Consider the following 20,620-nt stretch of genomic DNA (forward strand, 5'->3'; position numbering starts at 1 on the left):
CACTACTTCTGGGAGGAGGCTTTAGGTCTATCCCATAATTTTACATATTAATCTCAGAGAGATGACATGTTTTGCCCAAGATCACATGACTACCTAGAACTGGAACTCAAATTCATGCCATCTGCTTCCTGGTCCAGCAGATTCCTCATTACTCTGTGCCAAGGGCTGCTTTCCACTGGGGAGACAACTCCAGAGAAAGTAGAACTTGGGCAAAGCTGATAACTTTTAACAGCAGAGTAGAGAGGCTAAAACAGTGGTTCTTAACTTTATAGCTGCACACTAGAATCCTCTAGGGAGCTTCTAAAGATCCCCAGGGCCAGGGCCTGTTTAATCAGAACGTCTGGGAATAAGACCTCAGGCATCAGTATTTTTTAAAACTCCCAGGGGATCCCGGTGCCAGCCAGTGTTGAGAACCACTGGACCAAAGGGATTTTTTTTTTCTCTTCTCCAGGCATTTAATCTTAGTCCAGCTGATCCAGATGGCAAATCGGATCCCTACATTGTGATCAAGCTTGGCAAAACTGAAATCAAAGACCGGGACAAATACATCCCTAAACAACTGAACCCGGTATTTGGAAGGTCAGTGGCCACCTGGGTCTCATTGCATTGTCCGCTCTGCATTTGTTCTTGTGGTGCTTCTGTAGGGTGTTTGGTGTGGATACGTGTGTGGGTCTGAGTAAACAGTGCAGGAGATTAAATGCAGACTCCTGCCCAGGATAACAGCCAATCAAGCCTCTCTTCATGGAGAAGGGCTGAATTCTTTCCTTGGTCCCCTCAGCAGCTTGGTTCTGCATGGTCTTCATGGCCATGGTTTTCCAATAATGATTTTCCCAGATCTCAAATTTAAGACACCACTTGAACAGTCATCAGATTCAGCCTCCTGCCTTGGAGAGAGTTCCTTTTTACAAACAAGATAACCAAGGCCCAGAGAGGTTTAGAAACTTGTTCAAGTTCACACAGCTCATAAGTAGAAGAGAAGGGGCCAGATGTTTGGTCTTTTGTCTTCTACCAAAGAGATTTTTCCATCATATCATCTTGCAGTTCATTTGAGGTGACCCCTGCGGTCAAAAAGTGGAACTGCACCCCCCACCTGTGTTTTGTTTTCCTGCAAAGTGTTTACGATGCATCGCACTTGTGTTATGTTTAGGTGAACCAGGCATTCTCCAGTTCACAGCAACCCTACCACCCCATTTATCTTCTAAAAGGATATGTCACACATTGATGTTCCCTGCTTGGGTTTGTGCTCTCGACTGCCAATAACTCTGGAGTCAAGCAGACCTGGGTTTCACCCTGCCACATACAGGCTGAGTAACTTTATGCAGACAGCTTAACCTCTCTGGTCCTAGTTTTTCTCATCTGTAAAACAATAGCAGTGATACTTGACTCTCAGACGCCTTTAGAAGATTAAATATGACAAGCACCTAGCATGTTGTCTATGATAGTGCATAGTAGATACTCAAAACTCATTAGCTTCCTTCTGCTCTCCCTTGAAAATCATTTTAGCAATGCACACATCTTACGTGTATTTAATGTCTTTTTTTCCGGAGTAACAAGGAGCCTGGGATGAAATCTTTATCCACCTCATTTAAATTCATTTACACATTTGTGATCGCTTTGGACCCTCTGACATTTGATCAGCGCCAGCCTCTTACATTTTGTTGCTCCCAAGGAAATAAGGCAATAAACCATCTTGCCTGTTCAGATGAAAGAGAATGATTTAAAAGACGTGCTGGGGAAACTCACCCTTGCTTCCCCGATTGGGAGTTGACCTTTATCATTACCTGCTGTTTACGTAACCAGCACTTCATTTTGTCAAGTGCTTTGCAGTCACGTTTTATGAGCTGCTCTCACTACAGTGCCATGAATTAGACTGGTTTTATAGCCTCCGTTTATGGCTGTGGTAAGCAAAAGAAGAGGGTGATGGAATAGTCCCTCCTGCCTCTGGCATTTCAGAGCCTCTTCCAGAAGCCCACCAGGTGTGGATGCTTTGTTGGATGTATATTTAATTGTTACTCAGGGACAGACATTGTTGGCTCAATCTGTGTTCCAGCAGGGAGAGTGGAGGGCTCTCATCCCCGACCTGGGGCCTGGGGAACTCCTCTTTGAGACCTCCCCATAGGAGGATATCACAGGCTCCACCCCTGATGCCCTGGCCCCTGGTCTGCTTTACTTTTCTTCATAACCTGTGACATGAATTGGTGTGTTTGTCTGTCTCCCATCTCCCCGCTAGAATGTAAGCTCCATTCGTGCAGGGACTTGGTCTAGTCTGTTCAATGCTGCATCCCCAGCACCTAGGACAGGGTGTGGCACAGAGCAGATGCTCTTTAAATATTTGTAGGATGAGCAAATGAACAAACAGATTGACAAACTACCCTTCAGTCAGTTTTCAGTGGGATTTCATGGGACCCCATCATCCTGAGGGGCTACATGTCTGAAGAGTTGGTCAGAGTTGGTCGTTCCTCATGTTCTTAATAACCACAGTGCCTGGCACATAATGGATATCTCATAAATGTCAAATGAACAAGTGAATCAATAAAAGAATGAATGAATGGGCAAAGAAACAGTGAGACATCTTTGCTCTGAAGCTTTCGGTACTGAATGTTTCTACAAGGCTCAGTTTTCACCCATTTCAGGATGCATTCTCTTTTCTCACACCAGTGCTGTTTCTAGGGATCCTATCTCAATGACACACACACGTTGGTATAAGCCTAGTTTATCCCCGAATGACTGGAAGTCCAACCATGGTGAGCTGTTTTTGGTAGTTTTTCTAAGGCAGCGCTAATGAAAATTCAGGAGAGGTGAACCTGTGAGCACATAGCACACAACTCTGGGAGATGGACCAGAACAGTTGAGCCCTCTGTCCTCTGTCATGGTTGCCGGGGGCAGTTAAGCACTTAATAAATCCTTCCTTGGTGGCAGCAGCTTGGTGACGGCCAAGCTCAGAGGTGGCTGGGGGCTTTCTTGTGAGATGCCTCTAGAATATCAGTTACAGTTTCAAATCCAAATCTTAGAGCCCCAGAGAGGCAATACTGCGTCTTCAGGTGGAAGAAACGAATTTCTTTTTTGCATAGCTGTATCCCTGGCCTGCAAGAACTGCCAGCCTCAGTCAGTTACAGGCACTGGAGCTGTCCAGCATCTCTGCTTCTTTCTCTCTGAGGAGGGCTAATTGGCTCCAGGCTGTGCTGTGATTGCTGTCCCTAGCAACCTGGAGAGTGAGAGTGGACCTGACGGTGACGGCAGCAGCCCAGACAGGCCTGAGGACAGGCAGGGAAATAATGGGTCTTCTATTCTCCCCTCCCCTGCGCATCCTCTCTGTCCCTTGTTTCCAGACCAGCCTTCCCACCTTGTCCCAGGGCAGAGACAGGAACAGCTGGAGAAACACTGGTGTATCCTTGATTTTGTTTTCAAGAACACATTTCCCTAAAATGCAGGCTTTCACTCCCAATTTAATTCTTAGTTATCTTCTCTAACGCTCAGTAGCACGGATAATGCATTGTCACGGGAAATCCGACAGCATTGCTATTCCTTTCAACACTGATTGGGGTGAGATCGTGGAAAGAGAACGGTACCAGGAGTTAGGAAACTGGTACTTATCCCAGTTTGACCTGATTTAGGATCCTGGGCAAGTCCCTTGTGTTCTCTGGATTTCAGTTTCCTTATCTGAAGCGATTGGATATGGTGATTTCTGAGATCCCTTACAGTTCAAGGAAACATTTATCGTGTCTACTCTCTGCAGGTGAAGTGCAGCCTCCAGTAATGTGGAGATGAAGAGGTCTCTGTTCTCAAGGGGCTCAAAATAATCTTGCAGAGACAGCATTCCAGTCCTGCAAGTCTATGTTCTAATGATTTTCCATTGTCAATAGGATTTTCATTTCAAATAAACCCAGCTGGTATTCCCTGATGAAGCAACAATGGAGGAGAAAGGGAATGGTAAATTATTGGGTACCAGGTTGAATGCCTGGAAGTAAAATCTGTGTTTATACAAACACTATCGCATTTAACCACTCTGCTATATTATAAAGAAGACATATTTATCCCCATTTACACATAAAGAGGCTGAGAGGGATGAAATAACTTTCCCGATGTATTACAACCGGAAAGTGGCTGATTCAAAGTCCAGATTAGAAATCAGTCCTGTTTGAGGCCAAAATCTAAGACTTTCCTCTCCCTCTTGCTGTCACCCTAGTTGAAGACTACAAGGCATGGTCCACAAAAGAGGAGATGATTGGCTACTGGAAAACTGACAAAAGAGTGGGAAATTGGTTGCATCTCAATGAAAAATTAAACCACATAAACACCCATTAAGTAGTAACTGGGTTGCTGAGTGTTTAGTGAGTTCATATGGACTGTAGGTGGGCTAAAAGTGAAGCAGGGAAAAGTTCTCTGTATCACCAAATGCTGTTGATTCCTAAACCTCTGCTTGGATGGCAGGTCATTTGAGATCCAGGCCACATTCCCCAAGGAGTCCTTGCTCTCTGTGCTGATCTATGACCATGACATGATCGGGATGGATGACCTCATTGGTGAGACAAGGATTGACCTGGAGAACCGCTTCTACAGCAAACACCGAGCCATCTGTGGCTTGCAGAATCAATATGAGATGTAAGTTATTCCTCCCATGGAGACACTGTTGGTGTTCTGAGGCTGCAGCCCATGTGCTGGGAAGGCCAGCCAAGGCCCAGATTTAATATCTCAGATGTGCTCCATGTCAGCAGAGCTAGTTTGGGGAAACTGCTCACTGCACTTGAGGGTACTTGGGGCTGGGGAAGCAAAACTGATTTAGAACCCAGGGCAGGTTCTTCAAGAGTCAAGAGCTGAATTGTATTTGTTCATTCGATCAGCTGGGCCTGGTGGACAGAGTTCCCAGTGGGGAATGATGCTAGAAGAATGACTAATATAATACAAATGCCTATATCCTAGTTAATTACAACAAACACTCATGAGTGCTTACAATATACCATGCACTTTACATGGAGTATCTCGTTCAATTCTCTCAAAACCCATTAAGGTGTTATCCCCATCTTACACAGGTGGGAAAAGTGGGTCCAGCTCTCACTCTTTACAAAGATTTTTGAATTCTGATTAATTTTAAAATATAAATTATCTGCTTTATTTTTTTATTTTTACTTTTATTAAGCCTTTTAAAATAACATTTATTTCTTAAAAGCTAACCTGTGCATAATAGGAAACCCAAAACACAAGAAGCAAAAAACAAAGTCATCCATAATCACCAGCAGTTTACTGTTTGATGTGTCCTTCTAGGTCTTGTTTTTGTATCTACACGACTAAGCGTCCATTTTTATGTAATTAAGATCATACAGTTATGTAACATGCTATTTCACACACCACGAATATTTACTATTTCAAAGTCCCAAAGCTATGAGTATTTTAATAACCAAGAATACACTACACCCACTCAACCTGGAAGGAAAAAATGTAATCCTGCCTTTCTTGGTGACAAAAATTTCATAAAAGACAAAAATAGCAGTAGGCCTCTAAATAAAGATATTGGCTGAGTTACGATCAAAATACTACATTCCCTTAATGTTCAATTAGAAATGAGACATAGAGCAACAGAGACCAGCTTTATTTTTTAAAGTATGATATATTTAATATCTTAAGAAGAAAACTCTTACAAATATCAGCTAGGAAAATGTAAAAGCATCCATTAGATTTCCATGGTATAATTTTAGAAATATTTCTTCTGAATATAAAGTAATATATAGTCCTTGTAGAAAATTTAGGACATACGGAAAGTACAAAATGATGCTCAAGATATTTTATCCAGAGATGAAATTTATATTAAAAAATGTGTATGTATTTCCTTTTAGTATTTTTTTCTATCTATTTCCCCCAAAGTTGGACTCACACTATCCATGCAATTTTGTAAGCTTCTTGTTGGACTTATACCGTTATAAGCATCTTATGATGTCATTAAATATTCTTCAAAGTCATTATTTTAATAGTGGTGTTCCATTATATAAATTTACTATAAAATGATATAACCAATTTCCCTTCCTGAATTTCAGGGCATTTATATTTTTGTTTCTTGTTCCATTAGAAATATTACTGCCATGCACATTCCCATACAAAAGCCATTGCAAACCTTTCTGATAATTCATTCAGTGTTCATCCATGGATATGGATTTATTCCATTAAAAGGAATGCACACTTTAAAGACTTTTAATATATATGTCCAAATGGCTCTCCAGAAGGGTTGGACCAATTTACACTCTCATTAACACAGTCTGAGCATCTATTTCCTCCATGGCGTGATTTTTCAGACAAGTCTCTATTGCTGGCCTGTTCTTCTCTGAGCCTAGAAGGCCGGTTCAGTTTTGGGACTGTAGTGAATTTGTAAGCCTCCTGGTGTATTTACATCATTCTCAAGTACCTGAGAGGGTACCATGCAGAGAATGATTAGCTGTGCTCACTCTGAAGTCGGTAAAGGAAGCCACAAGCAAACATGGTGGATCTTTTGTTCAGGAGAATTTCCTGACAGTAGAACTAGCAGGGACCAGGATAATTTAGTCAGGGAAGTTGTTCTCTGAAGTTTTAAAAATAAACAAGAGCACTTATTTCTGGGGAGGCCTATGTATGGCTCTGGGGGTGGCTTGGAGTCTTTTCAGGATCCTCATATCTCTGGCCCAGTGTAGGAAAACTGCTTTATAGCCATGTTTTGGTTTATTTCAATGCTTAAACAAATTAAATTCTGATGAATCCCGCATCCCAGGGAGCAGAGAAATCCAGGCTTATCTTGGTCATGGTTCCTAGGGAGCATCTCATTGCAAGTTAATAATTTTTAACCAAACAGCTAGTTTTTTAAGGGAAGAAGGGGTTGAAAAGATTTAGAAACTCACCACTAGGAAATAACTGATTAGAGAAACGGCACATCAAGACTTCCTGCCTGTGACATGAGTTGGCGGAGGAGGAGAAGGGAGGAAAGAAGCAGAGAAATTGGAAGGATGAGCTAGGCTTTCTTCTTAGAATAAGTAGCAGCCAAATAGCTATTCTGCTAGGGACAGAACAAACTAAACAAAAACTACCTGCAAAGAAATCCACAGAGACAGAAAGCAGATTGGTGACTGCCAGAGGCTGGGTGGGGTAGGGGCAGTGAGGAGTAATTGCTTAATGGGTAGAGGGTTTTCTTTCGGGGTGATGACAATTTTTTGGAACTAGATAGAGGTGGTGGTTGCACAACACTGTGAAAGTACTAAAGGCCATCAAATTGGTCAACTTTATAATAGTCAATTTTGTTATGTGAATTTCACTTCAGATTTTTTTTAAAGGATGCATTTCTTTAAAAAAATATCCAAAACTACCTGTAAGGAATGTTTATGTCAAGCTACTCAGAAGTTCTGCCTTTTGTACAAGCATACATATGCAGAGGTATTGACCAGAAGAGAGAGAAGATGATAAAATGAAAACACTAGCCCCAAGCATGTAGAAGGTCAAGTTAAATCTGAAGGATTAACACAGATCATCCTTAGGTGGTCCTTTTTACCGGGACCTCAGATGTGGCTCCCAGGGAGGCTGGACCTCACCCTCTGTCCCTCCTCCACTTTTCAGAGAAGGATACAATGCCTGGAGAGACACGTCCAAACCCACCGAAATCCTCACCAAGCTCTGCAAAGACAACAAGCTGGATGGCCCCTACTTCTGCCCTGGGAAAATACAGATAGGAAACCAGGTGTTTTGTGGAAAAACAGTCTTCACCGAGGAGGACACAGGTAACTCCCCCAATGTATCCCGCTGACATGGCTCTTCTTTTGAAAAGCCTGCTTTCAGTGGTATTGGTGACTGAAGATAATGCTCATTTATTGTAAAATTAATGCATGCTCACAATAGAAAATATGGAAAAGTAAGGAGGAGGACGAAAATCACTCTTAATTCCCAAATTCAGAGATAACCATGGTGCGTGCTGGTATATTTCTTTACAGAAATATAAATTTTGCACAGAGTGTGTGCAATTTGGCACATTTTTACATAATTTTAAATGTACCATATCTATAGTTTTGTACTCTGCATTTTCTATTTCCAATAGATTATGACAATTCTCTGTTCTTTGAAACAATCCTTGATAATATTCTATTTTATGGCTGTGACATTTATTTCCATTGTGTCCATTTTTGTAGTGACACTTAATGCTACCACGAACATCCTTACACATATTTTTGCATATTTCTGATGTGTCTACAGTACATATCATATAAGTAGAATTGTTGTGTCAGAAGATAGACAATACCTTAAAATTAATATTACATAAAATAAATCACTGGACACAACTCAAATTACCCCCATAAGTGTTATACCAACCAATCTCCTGTTTCAACACCAAGAAACAGATTTTTCCATACGAGCAACATAGGACGTACCAGGAAGATCCCAGAGAGCCTTTCATAAATTTAGGATAAGAAAAAAAAGCCACCTTTACTTTAAGGTTATAGAACAATTTCTCTACTGTCACACCTGTCCATTTGATGCTTAAAAATTACCTATATATGGTTCAGTGCTCCTGATGCAAAAAGCCCGATTAAGTACACGCTACAGGGTGTTTTTTTTGTTTGTTTGTTTGGTTTTTTTGGTTTGTTTTTGTTTTTGCGGTACGCGGGCCTCTCACTGCTGTGGCCTCTCCCGCCACGGAGCACAGGCTCCCGACGCGCAGGCCCAGTGGCGATGGCTCACAGGCCCAGCCGCTCCGCGGCATGTGGGATCCTCCCGGACCGGGGCACGAACCGGCATCCCCTGCATCGGTAGGCGGACTCCCAACCACTGTGCCACCAGGGAAGCCCTCCAGGGTGTTTTGACACTATGTTGATCCCACCACTTCAATGCCAAGATTTCTTTTTGCCTTGTTTTGGCCCCAAGAACTTCTTAGAGGTTCATGCATGCAGAGTTATTGACATTTAGTGTATTAATGATATTGATGAATTTCTGTGAGAAAAATACTTTTTTGTAATGTAGTCTATGAAGCCACTTCAGTCCCTTGGTCAGTATTCTACATTTCATGATTAACCAATTTACTTGCCCACCAGAAATCTGAAATTATATTCATTAAGATCAGTTCTTGACTGATTAAACTTTTTGACAAAGATTTAATTCATTGATTACTTGTTCATCCCTATTTACTTTTACTGACTGTAATGACTGCTGTTGGGAGATTCTTTTGGTAGCCTTTTTCTGGTTAAACCTGGTTCAACTTTCCTATGTCGAATTTGGCCCTTCTAAACTTTGTTCAAGAAGATTTTATTCTTTCAACAATTTTTGCCTTATTTTGTGAGTATCGTTTCCACTGGCAGTTTTTGTCATGAATTACCTTTTTTGGTAAAACGATAGATCAGAGAATCTTTTCTGGAGTAAGTGGTGGTAGACGGGAGATCCCAAGCAATGATGAGAAAAGTCAAGAGACATCGATGGGCACATATTGTGGCTGTTTCACCACGTTGCTTAGGGTCACACTGGTTCTCCAGGCCCTCTCCCACTGTGGTGTTAGCAAACAGTTTTATGTCTCCAGGAAACATACCCTCTCTCGTCCCTTGCAGCCAAGTTTGTGATTCATAGACTCTGAAGGAGTTTGATTCAAGGGGTGAAGGGAGTCCAGTACTCCAAGACTCTGACTGAGCTCTGGATCTTTTGGTCAACCCATCTCATTTCCCACTCTCTTAACTTTCTTTTAATTAATTTTTATTTTAACTGAAGTATCGTTGATTTACAATGATGTGCAAATCTGTGCTGTACAGCAAAGTGACTCAGTTATACACATATATACATTCTTTTTAAAAAAAATATTCTTTTCCATTATGGTTTGTCCCAGGAGATTGGCTATAGGTTCCTGTGCTATACAGTAGGCCCTCGTTGTTTATCCATTCTCAATGTAATAGTGTGCATCTACCAGCCCCAAACTCCCAGTCCCTCCCTCTCCCTCCCCCTTGGCAACCACAAGTCTGATCTCTAGGTCTGTGAGTCTGTTTCTGTTTTGTAGATAGGTTGGCTCTCTTAACTTTCAAACTCTTTCCTCTTCCCACCACTCTACTCCTACCTCTTTCCATTCTCTCGTCCTTTTTCTCTTTCACTGCCTTTTCTCTCTCCCGGTTCCTTGGTATATTTAAATGAACCTTTAAGGGAGTGTTTGAAAACGCATCTGACAGCCCATGACTATCACCTTACAGGAACACATCTGACAAGTCTCTTTATTTTTCTCTCTTCCATGCAGATGAGACGGTGGAGTCGTACGAGCACTTGGCCCTCAGCGTTTTACACTCTTGGGAGGATATCCCGGAGGTTGGGTGTAGGCTGGTTCCTGAGCACGTAGAAACTCGGCCACTGTACCACAGGGATAAGCCAGGAATGGAGCAGGTAGTGGCCAAGACAGTTCTGGCCCCCATAAGAGTGTTCATCCCCGAAGAGAATGACTTTTCCCCTGCAAGTTAATCTTGTGTGCTGTCTAATAATGGTTCTCAACCAGGGACAGTTTTGCCCCTCCTGCCCTGGATGTTTAGCAGTGTCTCATATATTTTTGGTTGTCTCACGTGGGTAGGGGTGATATTGGCATCTAGTGGGAAGGGACAGAGATGCTGCTAAACATCCTGTTCTGTACTGGGAAGCCCTCCACAACAAGGAATTATTCAGCCCCAAACGAATGTTGAGATTGAGAAACTCTGCCCTAAAATCAGAGTAGGATTTAGTGCTCTTTCCCTTTTATGATTTGAGTTATCACGTTCTTTCTGAAGAATCCTGACATTTGAGAAACTTCAAAACTCATCGGATGTGCCCAAGACCTTGTCCAAAAATCTATCAGTAACCACACAGCCCACTAGTTTTCCCAAAGAAGCAATAGATGGAGGCTTACCTTGAAGAACTGGCAAAACAAGCTGTGTGGAAAAGATAACTAGAGATCTGGCTTCTGAGTTAGAAGGGAGGAGAAGACACGTTTATTAAGAGGCTTTTATGTCCTAGGCCCTTTACAGAAATTATCTCACCTAATTAGGATGGCCATAGATTTAGTTATCCAAATTAGGGCCATTTTGAGAGGGAAAGAAGGCACTATTAATAATTAAGCTGATACAAGGGGCACACACCACGATTTTCCTAGACAAACCGGTGTGTGTGTCACCTCACGCTTATTTCTTAATACAGCCTCACGATGAAATTATTATAATCCTTACTTTTAAGATGAAGAAATTGAGGTTCGGAGAGTTTAAGTAACTTGCTCAAAGTTACTCAGCTGGTAATAAGTAGAGGTGGGATTTAACCCAGGCAGTGTGAGTCCCTAGATCTGTCCCAGCTCTGGACCCACTCTCTGTGTAGTCTGGGCAAAGCACGTGGGCTTGACTATAATGGGGCAGGAACTCCCACACTGCTATCCCAGCAATGCTGGGGTATAAACCTCCTGATAGCATGTGTGAGGGCGTGTCTGGATAAACTTTTATCAGATGTAGAAGCTTATGACTATTTCCTAAGATTTACTACCAGATGTTTGAAATCTTTTGGTTACTGGTATCCTTCATTTTGCCTGTCAGATGTAGCTTCTTGGTTAACGGTGAATGTTAATGTCTCTTTAGAGACCTAGGAATATAATCCTCCATTGAATTGGTTCTTCTCTTCCCGAATGCTAACTCTTTGCCTACATTGCCCCTTCCCCTGGAAATCCTCTTTTTTTTTTTTTTCCTAGCCAAAGCCCCTCTCATTCACCCAAATCCTACAAATCCTTCCCACTCTGTTGGAAGCCCCACTTACTTCATATAAAATCTCCCCTGACCATCCCAGCCCTTGGTGATCACTCACCTTCCTGCCTGAGCTGATGGAGCAATTAGCATGCATACAACAGACCTGAATATGGAATCCACTGGACTTTCTCCCCACCTGGGCTCTCACATCCCTTGCAACAGGGTACATTTTGATGTATGGAGTCCAAAGCAATGGATGGAAGGCCCTCTTCTGCCACTAATTAGCCACGGGACTTCAGATAATTTCTTTGACTTCTCTGAACCTTAGTTTTTTTATGTGTAGCACAGAAACGTGGCTGGGGGTGAGCACTGATGGAGACAATGGATGCTAAGCTACATTGGAAGCAATGAAGCATGATTCTTCTGACAGATAGTGTTATCTTTGTAATCCTTAGGGGTTGGTAAAAAGAGCAGGGTCTCTAGAGTCAGCAGACAAGGGTTGAATCCAGGCTGTACTATGTGTTGCCTGTGTAAACATGGGCAAGACATTTTCTCATCTGCCAAGTAGGAATAATAACATCTACCTAGTGGGGATATTGGAAGAATTAATGATTTTCAAGTGCATAGCACTGCGTCTACCACATAGTAGGTACGCAATAAGGTTTTGCTTACCCTTCCCCTTCTCTTGATATACGCTCCTCTTGATATATGTTCTAATTTTTAATAAAAATATAAGTTCTGTCTTTGTCAACAAATATTCTGAATATAATATGGATAATATCCTTATTATATCACATTACATTATATTATATTATATGTACCTAATATCCATTACTAGTAAAGGGATCTGTTAACACCGTGAATGGTCAGTGTCCATGTGATAATGTCCCCCCCAAAAAATCTAAAGGATGTCTTCTTAACAAGGGCCGCCTGCAGATGTGGGTGGACATGTTTCCCAAAGACATGCCTCAGCCTGGACCTCCTGTTGACATTTCGCCAAGGAAACCCAAAGGGTAAGTAACCTGCAGCCCCACCTTCAAGGAAAGAGACCAAGGTCTCGGACTAAAGGATCATGTCATTTGATCTGGTGTCTGATACATTACATTAATCAGCTGACACCTGCTAATCATGCCTCACTTGCCACCCGGCCAAGTACAGCAGGGGGTGAGTGGTGGTGATAATAGTAGTGGTGGGGATTGAAATGGTGGCCCCTGTTTTATGGTAGGAGCCCCTGAGTTTCAACATTCTGAAAAATGTCAGTTAATGGAAGGAGGATGTGCTCAGAGAAATTCATGTTCTTGGCGATTCCAGCTGGGACACTTGGTTTTGATGGAACGAAGACCTTAAGTCTTGACATTTTAGAACTTGGTAAAGTTGAGGAAGCTTATAGACTCACAGCAGTACCAGAATCACATAAAGACCAATCGACTCAGCGTCCAAGGTCTTCAACCTAAGTCTGCCTTCCCTTATCCCAGGTATGAATTGAGAGTGACCATCTGGAACACAGAAGATGTCATTTTAGAGGATGAGAATATCTTCACAGGACAAAAATCAAGTGATATTTATGTTAAAGGGTAAGATCACCAGCAAACTCCATACCCCCTTTCCTTCTCCTCTTTACCTCTTTAACCCCTAACCATCTCACAAAAGGAGTCCATCTTACTCACCTTGTTAGATAAGGTCACTTTCTTTGTCAAGTATTTGCCTTATTTGGTCATTTTGCTAAGAATGATTATCCCATGAAATATTTTTGTGAGGAAGTCTTATTATATAAACATCTCTTTCAGTTAAATATTGGATACCTAAACTTTTTGAATGACATTCAAAATACCTTTACACCAGAAGGAAGTAGAGAGCTGTAGTGCTATTGATGAAAGATTAAGTGTTAAGAAGATTATAAGCCTAGTACAAAAGCTAAACTTTATACCTTCCCGTTTGCTAGTTTTACCAACCTAGGACTCAGGAAACTAAATATTTTGTATCTCTCTCTTACATCTTGGCTATAACACAAATGTCTTTGTAGGTTTCCTTTTCGCCCCTAATCAGGGAGGGAGGTGAAGTGGTAGAGAATCAGAAACAATGTGACTTAAACATGTACCCTCAGATAAAACTCATCTCAGAAACAGTCAATTCATCTCAGCCTTATTTTGGTATCTCTGTTTTCCCCCAACAAGAAACCCCCTTCCTCACTGACACTCCCATTTCTAGTACACTATTAAGTCTTGTTCATTTTACTCCCAAAATAGCTGTCAGCACTGTCCATTCTCTTCATCTCACCACATCACCATCATCATCTTTTCCTCCATCATTTCCTGCTAGGGTCACTGAAATACCAATACTATCTGAATTGGTCTCTCCCTATTCAGTCTTGCCTCCAATAATCTGTTCTCTATTGTTGAAACACGAGTTATCTTTTCAAAACACAATCTCAGCACATCAGTCCTGTACTTAAAACCCTTTAATGACATCCTATTTTCTCTAGACAAAAATCCAAATCCCTCATATGTCCTAAAATATCACACATGACTAGACTTTGCCTATGTCTCCAGACTCATCTCGCTGGATCAATACTCCCCCTTGCCTTCTGCTCTCTAGTCACACCGAGCTTCTTTCCCTTTTTAGAATGTGTCCTCACCTCTTCTTCCACAGGGCCTTTGCACATCCCTCACTGGTGACTTTTGCCATCCCACCTATCTCCCTCCATGACTGTAGCTCCATGAAGGCAAGAACCATCCCTGTTTGCTCCCATCACTCCCCTAGCATCTAGCTCACTCCTTGCCTCGTAAGAGATACCACACATATATTGGTTGACTGAGCACCATCTTTAGCTAAATAATTGTGCCCATACCCCAGGTGGTACCACTCCTCTGGGAATAGAAGGGTATTTACCCTCCCCTGCCCCAGGGTGGGTTGGGGTGGAGGGAGGGATGTCTGCTTTCAGAAAGCAAGTGGTTTGGCATTATCAATTAGTTTGAATTAAAAGTACCTTTTTTCTCAAGAATTAATTAGCTGTGGATAAAGTACTAGGGGAAAATGTATTCATTGTAGCTTACTTTATACTTGGCACGGAGGAAAAAGACTAGATAATACTAAGAGGAAATAACATAATAGATCATTTGGAGTACGCAAAGCACTGTACATATACTATCTCATATAATTCCTCTGAATTTCTATGAACTAGATATTGTCATTGCTTCCATTTTCCAGATGAAACAAAGGCACAGAGAGGTTAGATAATTTACCTATGTAATGTAGCAATGTAATGTAGTGGGTGCAGAAATGGTACGTGTTATAAAGAGGTCGCCCAAGGTGAGAGGAAACTCAGGTTACACTTTCATTTCACATTTCCTGACTTCTCCCTTTTTACTGAGTGTGGCTTCAGATCTACCCAAGAACTGAAGACAATTCCCCAACCTGACTTAGACCGAGAGTCTTGTTTCAGTTTCCGACCCTTTGATCCCTATTTATCTCTTTCGGATTCAATGGAAGCTTTCATCTAAATCTAACTATATCATAATTTTAAAACCATGGATCTGTGACCACAATGAAACTAGTTAAATCGCTCTTGATTATACTGATGCCTGAATAATGTTCCCTGAGTGTTTAATTCTTTTTCTGTCTTTATTCAGGTGGTTAAAGGGTTTGGAAGATGACAAGCAGGAAACAGACGTGCATTACAACTCTCTGACTGGAGAGGGGAACTTCAACTGGCGCTTTCTGTTTCCATTTCAGTATCTCCCAGCAGAGAAGCAAATGGTCATTACCAAGAGGGAGAACATCTTTTCCTTAGAGAAGATGGAGTGTAAGACGCCAGCTGTGTTGGTGCTTCAGGTTTGGGATTTTGAAAGGCTGTCTTCAGATGATTTTCTGGGTAAGCCAGTGGCTTCATCAAGCTCGTATTAATGTTGAGGGTTTTGTCCCAGCTTTTGGAGAACTTAGTCTGAGTTAGCTCCAGGGATAGTAATTTCAATGCTATTTAATAATTTTGATAGCAAAATATTGAAACACTCCAAATAGCCCTTAATAGGGGATTGACTCAATAAGTTACAGTGCATCGCTATGGTGGAAGATACATATTCAAACAGACTAAAATTGACCTTTGCTTTACTACTAAGAAGCTATTAAGTTTTGAGCTAATTACTGGTCTCCTCTGTACCTCAGTTTTCCTCAGCTGTAAAATGGGGATAATAATATTACAACCTCAGAGGGGAGCTGTAAGTGTGATAATATAATTTAAAAACGAAGGACAGTGCTTCATACATAGTAAGCACTCAGTAAGTGATAACCCTGCAGCCATTAAAATATTAGAATATTTAATGAGTTGGATAGTTGTGCAGGGTGCATTAAGTGAAAAAAAGTGTATAGGAAAAAATCCCCTTTCGGTAAAAAATATGTTTATTTTTATAGGAGAAAGAGATAGTCAGAGATAGCCAAAGAGACAGAAAGACTGATATAAGGATATGAACTAATAAGTAGGACAGTCGTCAACTTTTGGGAGGTGGAAAAATAATAGAAAAAAAGATTTCTATTTTTTGCTAATGTGCACGCTCTAAATGTTCACAGTGAACATACATCACTTTCGAAATAAGGAAAGGTTATTAAGGAGAGAGAAATAGAACATTCTCGTGGAATTATCTTACTCTGGCTTATATTCACTCATTGAAAATACACTGTTGAAAACTAGTGAATACAACAAAAAAGAAGCAGACTCACAGGTGACAGAGAACAAACTACTGGTTACCAGTGGGCAGAAGGACGGGGAGAGAGGCAAGATAGGGGTAGGGGAGAGGGAGGTACAAACTACTAGGTGTGAGATAGGCTCAAGGAGGTATCATACAACACAGGGAATACAGCCACTATTTTGTAATAACTGTAAATGGAGAGCAACATTTAAAATGTATAAAACAGTTTTAAAAAGAGAAAACATTGTTGAGAGTCCACGATGGTACTGGAGAGCAGCTACCAAGACGGTAAGACTGAGTCCCCAACCTGCAGTTTAGTGGGCTCAGAGACAGAGGTATGGTCGGGGGAGGAGGTTCTTACAGGTTGTCTGTGCTAAGGCAGGGAACAGCTCAAAGGATAGACACGTAACCCAGATCACGCTCAGGGAGCAGAGAAGAGGCCCAACAGATGACACCGGAAACTAAGGCTTGAAAGTTACATATGGTAGCTCTGCCCTTGTCTTCTACCTGCTGCCCTATTACTAATGCTTTAAATGCACCAAACATGTCTTGGTCATATTTGTGTCCTCAGTACCTGGCACATGTCTGTGGATCCCATGTGGTCCTGACTGAATGACCAGTGAGTGGATGGATGACCAGTGAGTGGGTGAATGAGGATGATGATGGATTTTCAAGCCCTTCTATAACTGTTAAGGACATCTCTTCACAGGCTCCCTGGAGATGAACCTCAATAGTTTTCCCCGAGCAGCTAAGGCTGCCAAAGACTGCGATCTCACCAAGTTTGAAAATGCAAGTGAGGAGAGCAAGATATCCATATTCCAGCAAAAGCGTGTGCGGGGCTGGTGGCCTTTCACTAAAAGCAAAGAACTCACGGTAAGTGACAGCTGTAGGAGATGGGGTGAGGGTGGGGCAGGCAGGGGACCTCATATTCTTTAAATGAGTCATTTTGTAAACTTCAAGTCAAGTGCCCTAAAATGACATAGAGCCCTTTAGGGCAAAGTTTCTGTTGAGAAGCGAGAATTTTGAAAAATGTATAAATGCATTGTGCCTTCCATATTTCAGCATGCTTGATTTACTAGTGATCTATATCAGGCTGGGTTTCTATCTTCTTACCTTGAGCATATGCCCCGGCATTAATTTTTTTTCAACATTTCTTGAAATTACGCATAAAGTCCTGACTAATGTACAATTTTAATACAACTGCTTCATCCCTTCACCCTCAAAACGTGAAACTCGATTTAAAAAGTGATCCATCCTTTTAAAACTTGCTCGAGAGGATACTAGCAGAAAGGAGAGCCATTTACCCCTGTCCTTGCCTAGCCAACTTGGTCCATACTGTGTGACACATGCTGTAGGAACTCGGACCTTTCACAAATCGTAGGAAGAAAGCTTCTCTTGCCCTTTCTTTCAGCCCTCTCTTCACTCCCCTGTAAGGGAGGGTGGAGGACTTAAGTGCTCAGTGAAGGTGAGGAAAGGGACTGGGCCAGCATAGGGGGCCTATTTTCACTGCTGTCCTCCTCTTGGAGTGAGCGTGTTCTCCCCTCTGTTCCTACTGCCCAGTGGCAAAAGCAAACGCAAGTGAGGACCTTTCAGGTAGCAGGTCTGCATAGAGACCGATTGCTCACTCTCTCTTTGTGCTATGGGCTCAATGGGTACAAGACAAGGATTTCTTTGAACTTAACTGGGAGCTGCTGACCTGACTCCGTGGTGTCTAGTCTTAGTATGTTTTCTAGGAGCTTTCTCTTCCCTCCATTCTCAATTCAGTCCCATCTGGTGAGACTGGATCAAAAGAACAAGGATCCAAGCAGGCTCCTTCCTTCCAGTCTCCTCAAGTATGCGTTGAGGTTTCACTACGTGGCAGCCTCTGTACTCCGCTCCAGGCGTCACGGCTTAGCACATAATAGATGCTCAGTCAGTGACTTGATTGATGAATGGATGGGTTCAGAAATGAAGTAAGCATGGCCTGTGCTGTCATCCAGCTCAGAGTCCAGTGAGGACAGATGTATCAACAGTACATTCTGCATGAAATAGTCAAAGTGAAAATGACACAGGGAAGGAAGAGGGGAGGAGCTAATCCCCTCTGAGGATGTTGAGGGGTCAAGCAGGGCACAGCACAAATTTTTCAAGAACAAGGAATGATGAAAGGCCTTTTCTAGATGAAGAAAAGGAGAATGTCTACTCCAAGTAGAGGAACCATGATGAGTGCAGCCTGGAGTCATGAAATATCCCCATGGGGACAGCTAAATGCCCACTGGTCAGAGTTGTCAGAATGTGACATGAGGTCAGGAAATGGGGAATGCCAAGTCCTGAAATCCAAATTCTTACCTTTTGACATAATTCCTTTTCCTATGAAACAAACGGCAGTGATTATGTATATATTACATAATGGCAGTCATCTATTATATTTTTATAGCCCTGCAGAGTTTGCCAAATATGTTCAGATCCCTTCTGTTATTTCATTTGATCCTAATTGACTATTTTCCATGTAATTTGTTTCTTCATTTCATTCAACAAATATTTATTGAGCATCTATTAAAGGATAGGCCCTGAGAATAATATAGTCCAATGTCAAAGACAGACACACAAGGGTAAATAGATGAACACACAAATGCACAGCGAGTCACCCACAGGCACACCAAGAAAGCAAATTCTTCTTTTTTTTTTTTAAGAGAAAAAAGTGAATTTTATTTGAGCCAAACTGAGGATTACAGTGTGAGAAACAGACCCTCAGGGAGCTCTGAGAATTGCTCTGCCGAGCAAATTCTTAAAACAAGGGCTGGGAAGTGCTGAGTTAAGGCATATCCAAGGCAGATATTCCCACTCCATACAGCGGTTAGAGAACTTTCTGTGACTGTGAACCTTTATAGTTGAGACCTAAAGAATGAAAAGTAGTGAGCCATAGGGAAAAATATGGAAGTGCATTTGTCACCAAGCAAACACCACAGGCAAAGGCCCTGAGGTGAGAATGAGTTCAGTGCATAGGAGGAATTAAAATACAAACAAGCAAAAACCTCGCACAATTGGAGCAGGGTGAAGAGAGGGTGACGCCAATGAAGTGGAGAGGAAACCAGAGCTGGATCATGCAGCCCTCAGACGCCATGTTGAAGAGTTTATGGATTTCGGTCTCAGATCAACAGGAAGCCAGTGAATGGTTTCTAGCAGGGAGGTGAGGGGATCTGATTCACACAGGAAACAGTCCCTCACTGCAATGGGGACAAAGGGTGGGAGAGGGCCACAAGTGGAGAAAGAGAAGTAGGCAGCGATGTAGGAAGAAAACAATGAAAATGTGGTGAGACATAAACCCAGAGAGGAGAGAGTCTTTTGCGGACAGCTGGGTCTTTGTGTCAAATGCTCCTGGGTGGTTGCATAAGAAGCAGAGAGGTGTTGATTGGGTTTAACAGTGTGGAGGTCACTGGCGACCTTTTATTTATTTATTTATTAAAATTAATTAATTTCTAACTGAAGTACAGTTGATGTACAATATTATACGTTACAGGTGTACAATATAGTGATTCACAGTTCTTAAAGGTTATGTTCCATTTACAGTTATTATAAAATACTGGCTCTATTCCCCGTGTTGTACAATATATCCTTGTAGCTTATTTTATACATAATAATTTGTACCTCTCCTGGCGACCTTTTTAAAAAGCAGTGTTGTGAAAGTTCATAGCCACATTATTCATAATAACCCCAAAGTGGAACCACCCAAATGTCCATCAGCTGATGAATGGATAAACAAAATGTGGTATGTTAACCAAAATTTCAGAAACAGAGACCTTATTGAAGTAGAGAGGTGCTTATCTGGGGTTTGTTAGGACCATAGCCCGGGAGACACAGATTCAAGAAGCATTTGAATTGTGTTCTGTTGGACTACAAAATGGGGGATGCTTATAAAGCAAAGCGGGGCAAGGTTACACAGGTTGTTTGTCAAGAACTAGGATCGGAGCTGGCAAGAAGTAAGGGCGCTTATTAAACAAGAACTGGTTGGGGTTCAAAATGATTACATTGTTGCAAAAGGGTTGGGGAAACTTTGAAACTACAAGGTTTCAGGGTGCAGCTGCTAGCAGATACTGTTTTGAAGATGGCCAGTAGTGTCCTAGAATTTGATACAGTTCAGAAAATTCAAGTTCCCAGTGATTTAGGAACATGTCTGCAACTGCATCCACAATGGTCACCTGGCTGCATTTTGTTATTTATTTATTTATTTAGCTGCACTGTGCAACACGTGGGGGATCTTTGTTCTCCGACCAGGGATCAAAGCCGGGTCCCCTG

The 20,620-nt window shown here is 41.9% G+C and overlaps 1 protein-coding gene across 1 annotated transcript in view; it reads left to right on the plus strand.

Moving 5' to 3' along the window:
- FER1L6 (fer-1 like family member 6) overlaps positions 1–20,620 on the plus strand; it is a 173,826-nt gene that overhangs the window by 140,307 nt on the left and 12,899 nt on the right. Inside the window, exons 33-40 of the mRNA XM_073794722.1 lie at positions 452–579; positions 4,432–4,602; positions 7,570–7,730; positions 10,214–10,356; positions 12,591–12,679; positions 13,142–13,240; positions 15,296–15,537; positions 17,058–17,221. Of these exons, the coding sequence (XP_073650823.1) occupies positions 452–579; positions 4,432–4,602; positions 7,570–7,730; positions 10,214–10,356; positions 12,591–12,679; positions 13,142–13,240; positions 15,296–15,537; positions 17,058–17,221 (1,197 nt within the window). The remainder of the gene's footprint in view (positions 1–451; positions 580–4,431; positions 4,603–7,569; positions 7,731–10,213; positions 10,357–12,590; positions 12,680–13,141; positions 13,241–15,295; positions 15,538–17,057; positions 17,222–20,620) is intronic.

This window comes from Tursiops truncatus, chromosome 17 (genome assembly GCF_011762595.2).
Source record: "Tursiops truncatus isolate mTurTru1 chromosome 17, mTurTru1.mat.Y, whole genome shotgun sequence".
Lineage (NCBI taxonomy): Eukaryota > Metazoa > Chordata > Mammalia > Artiodactyla > Delphinidae > Tursiops > Tursiops truncatus.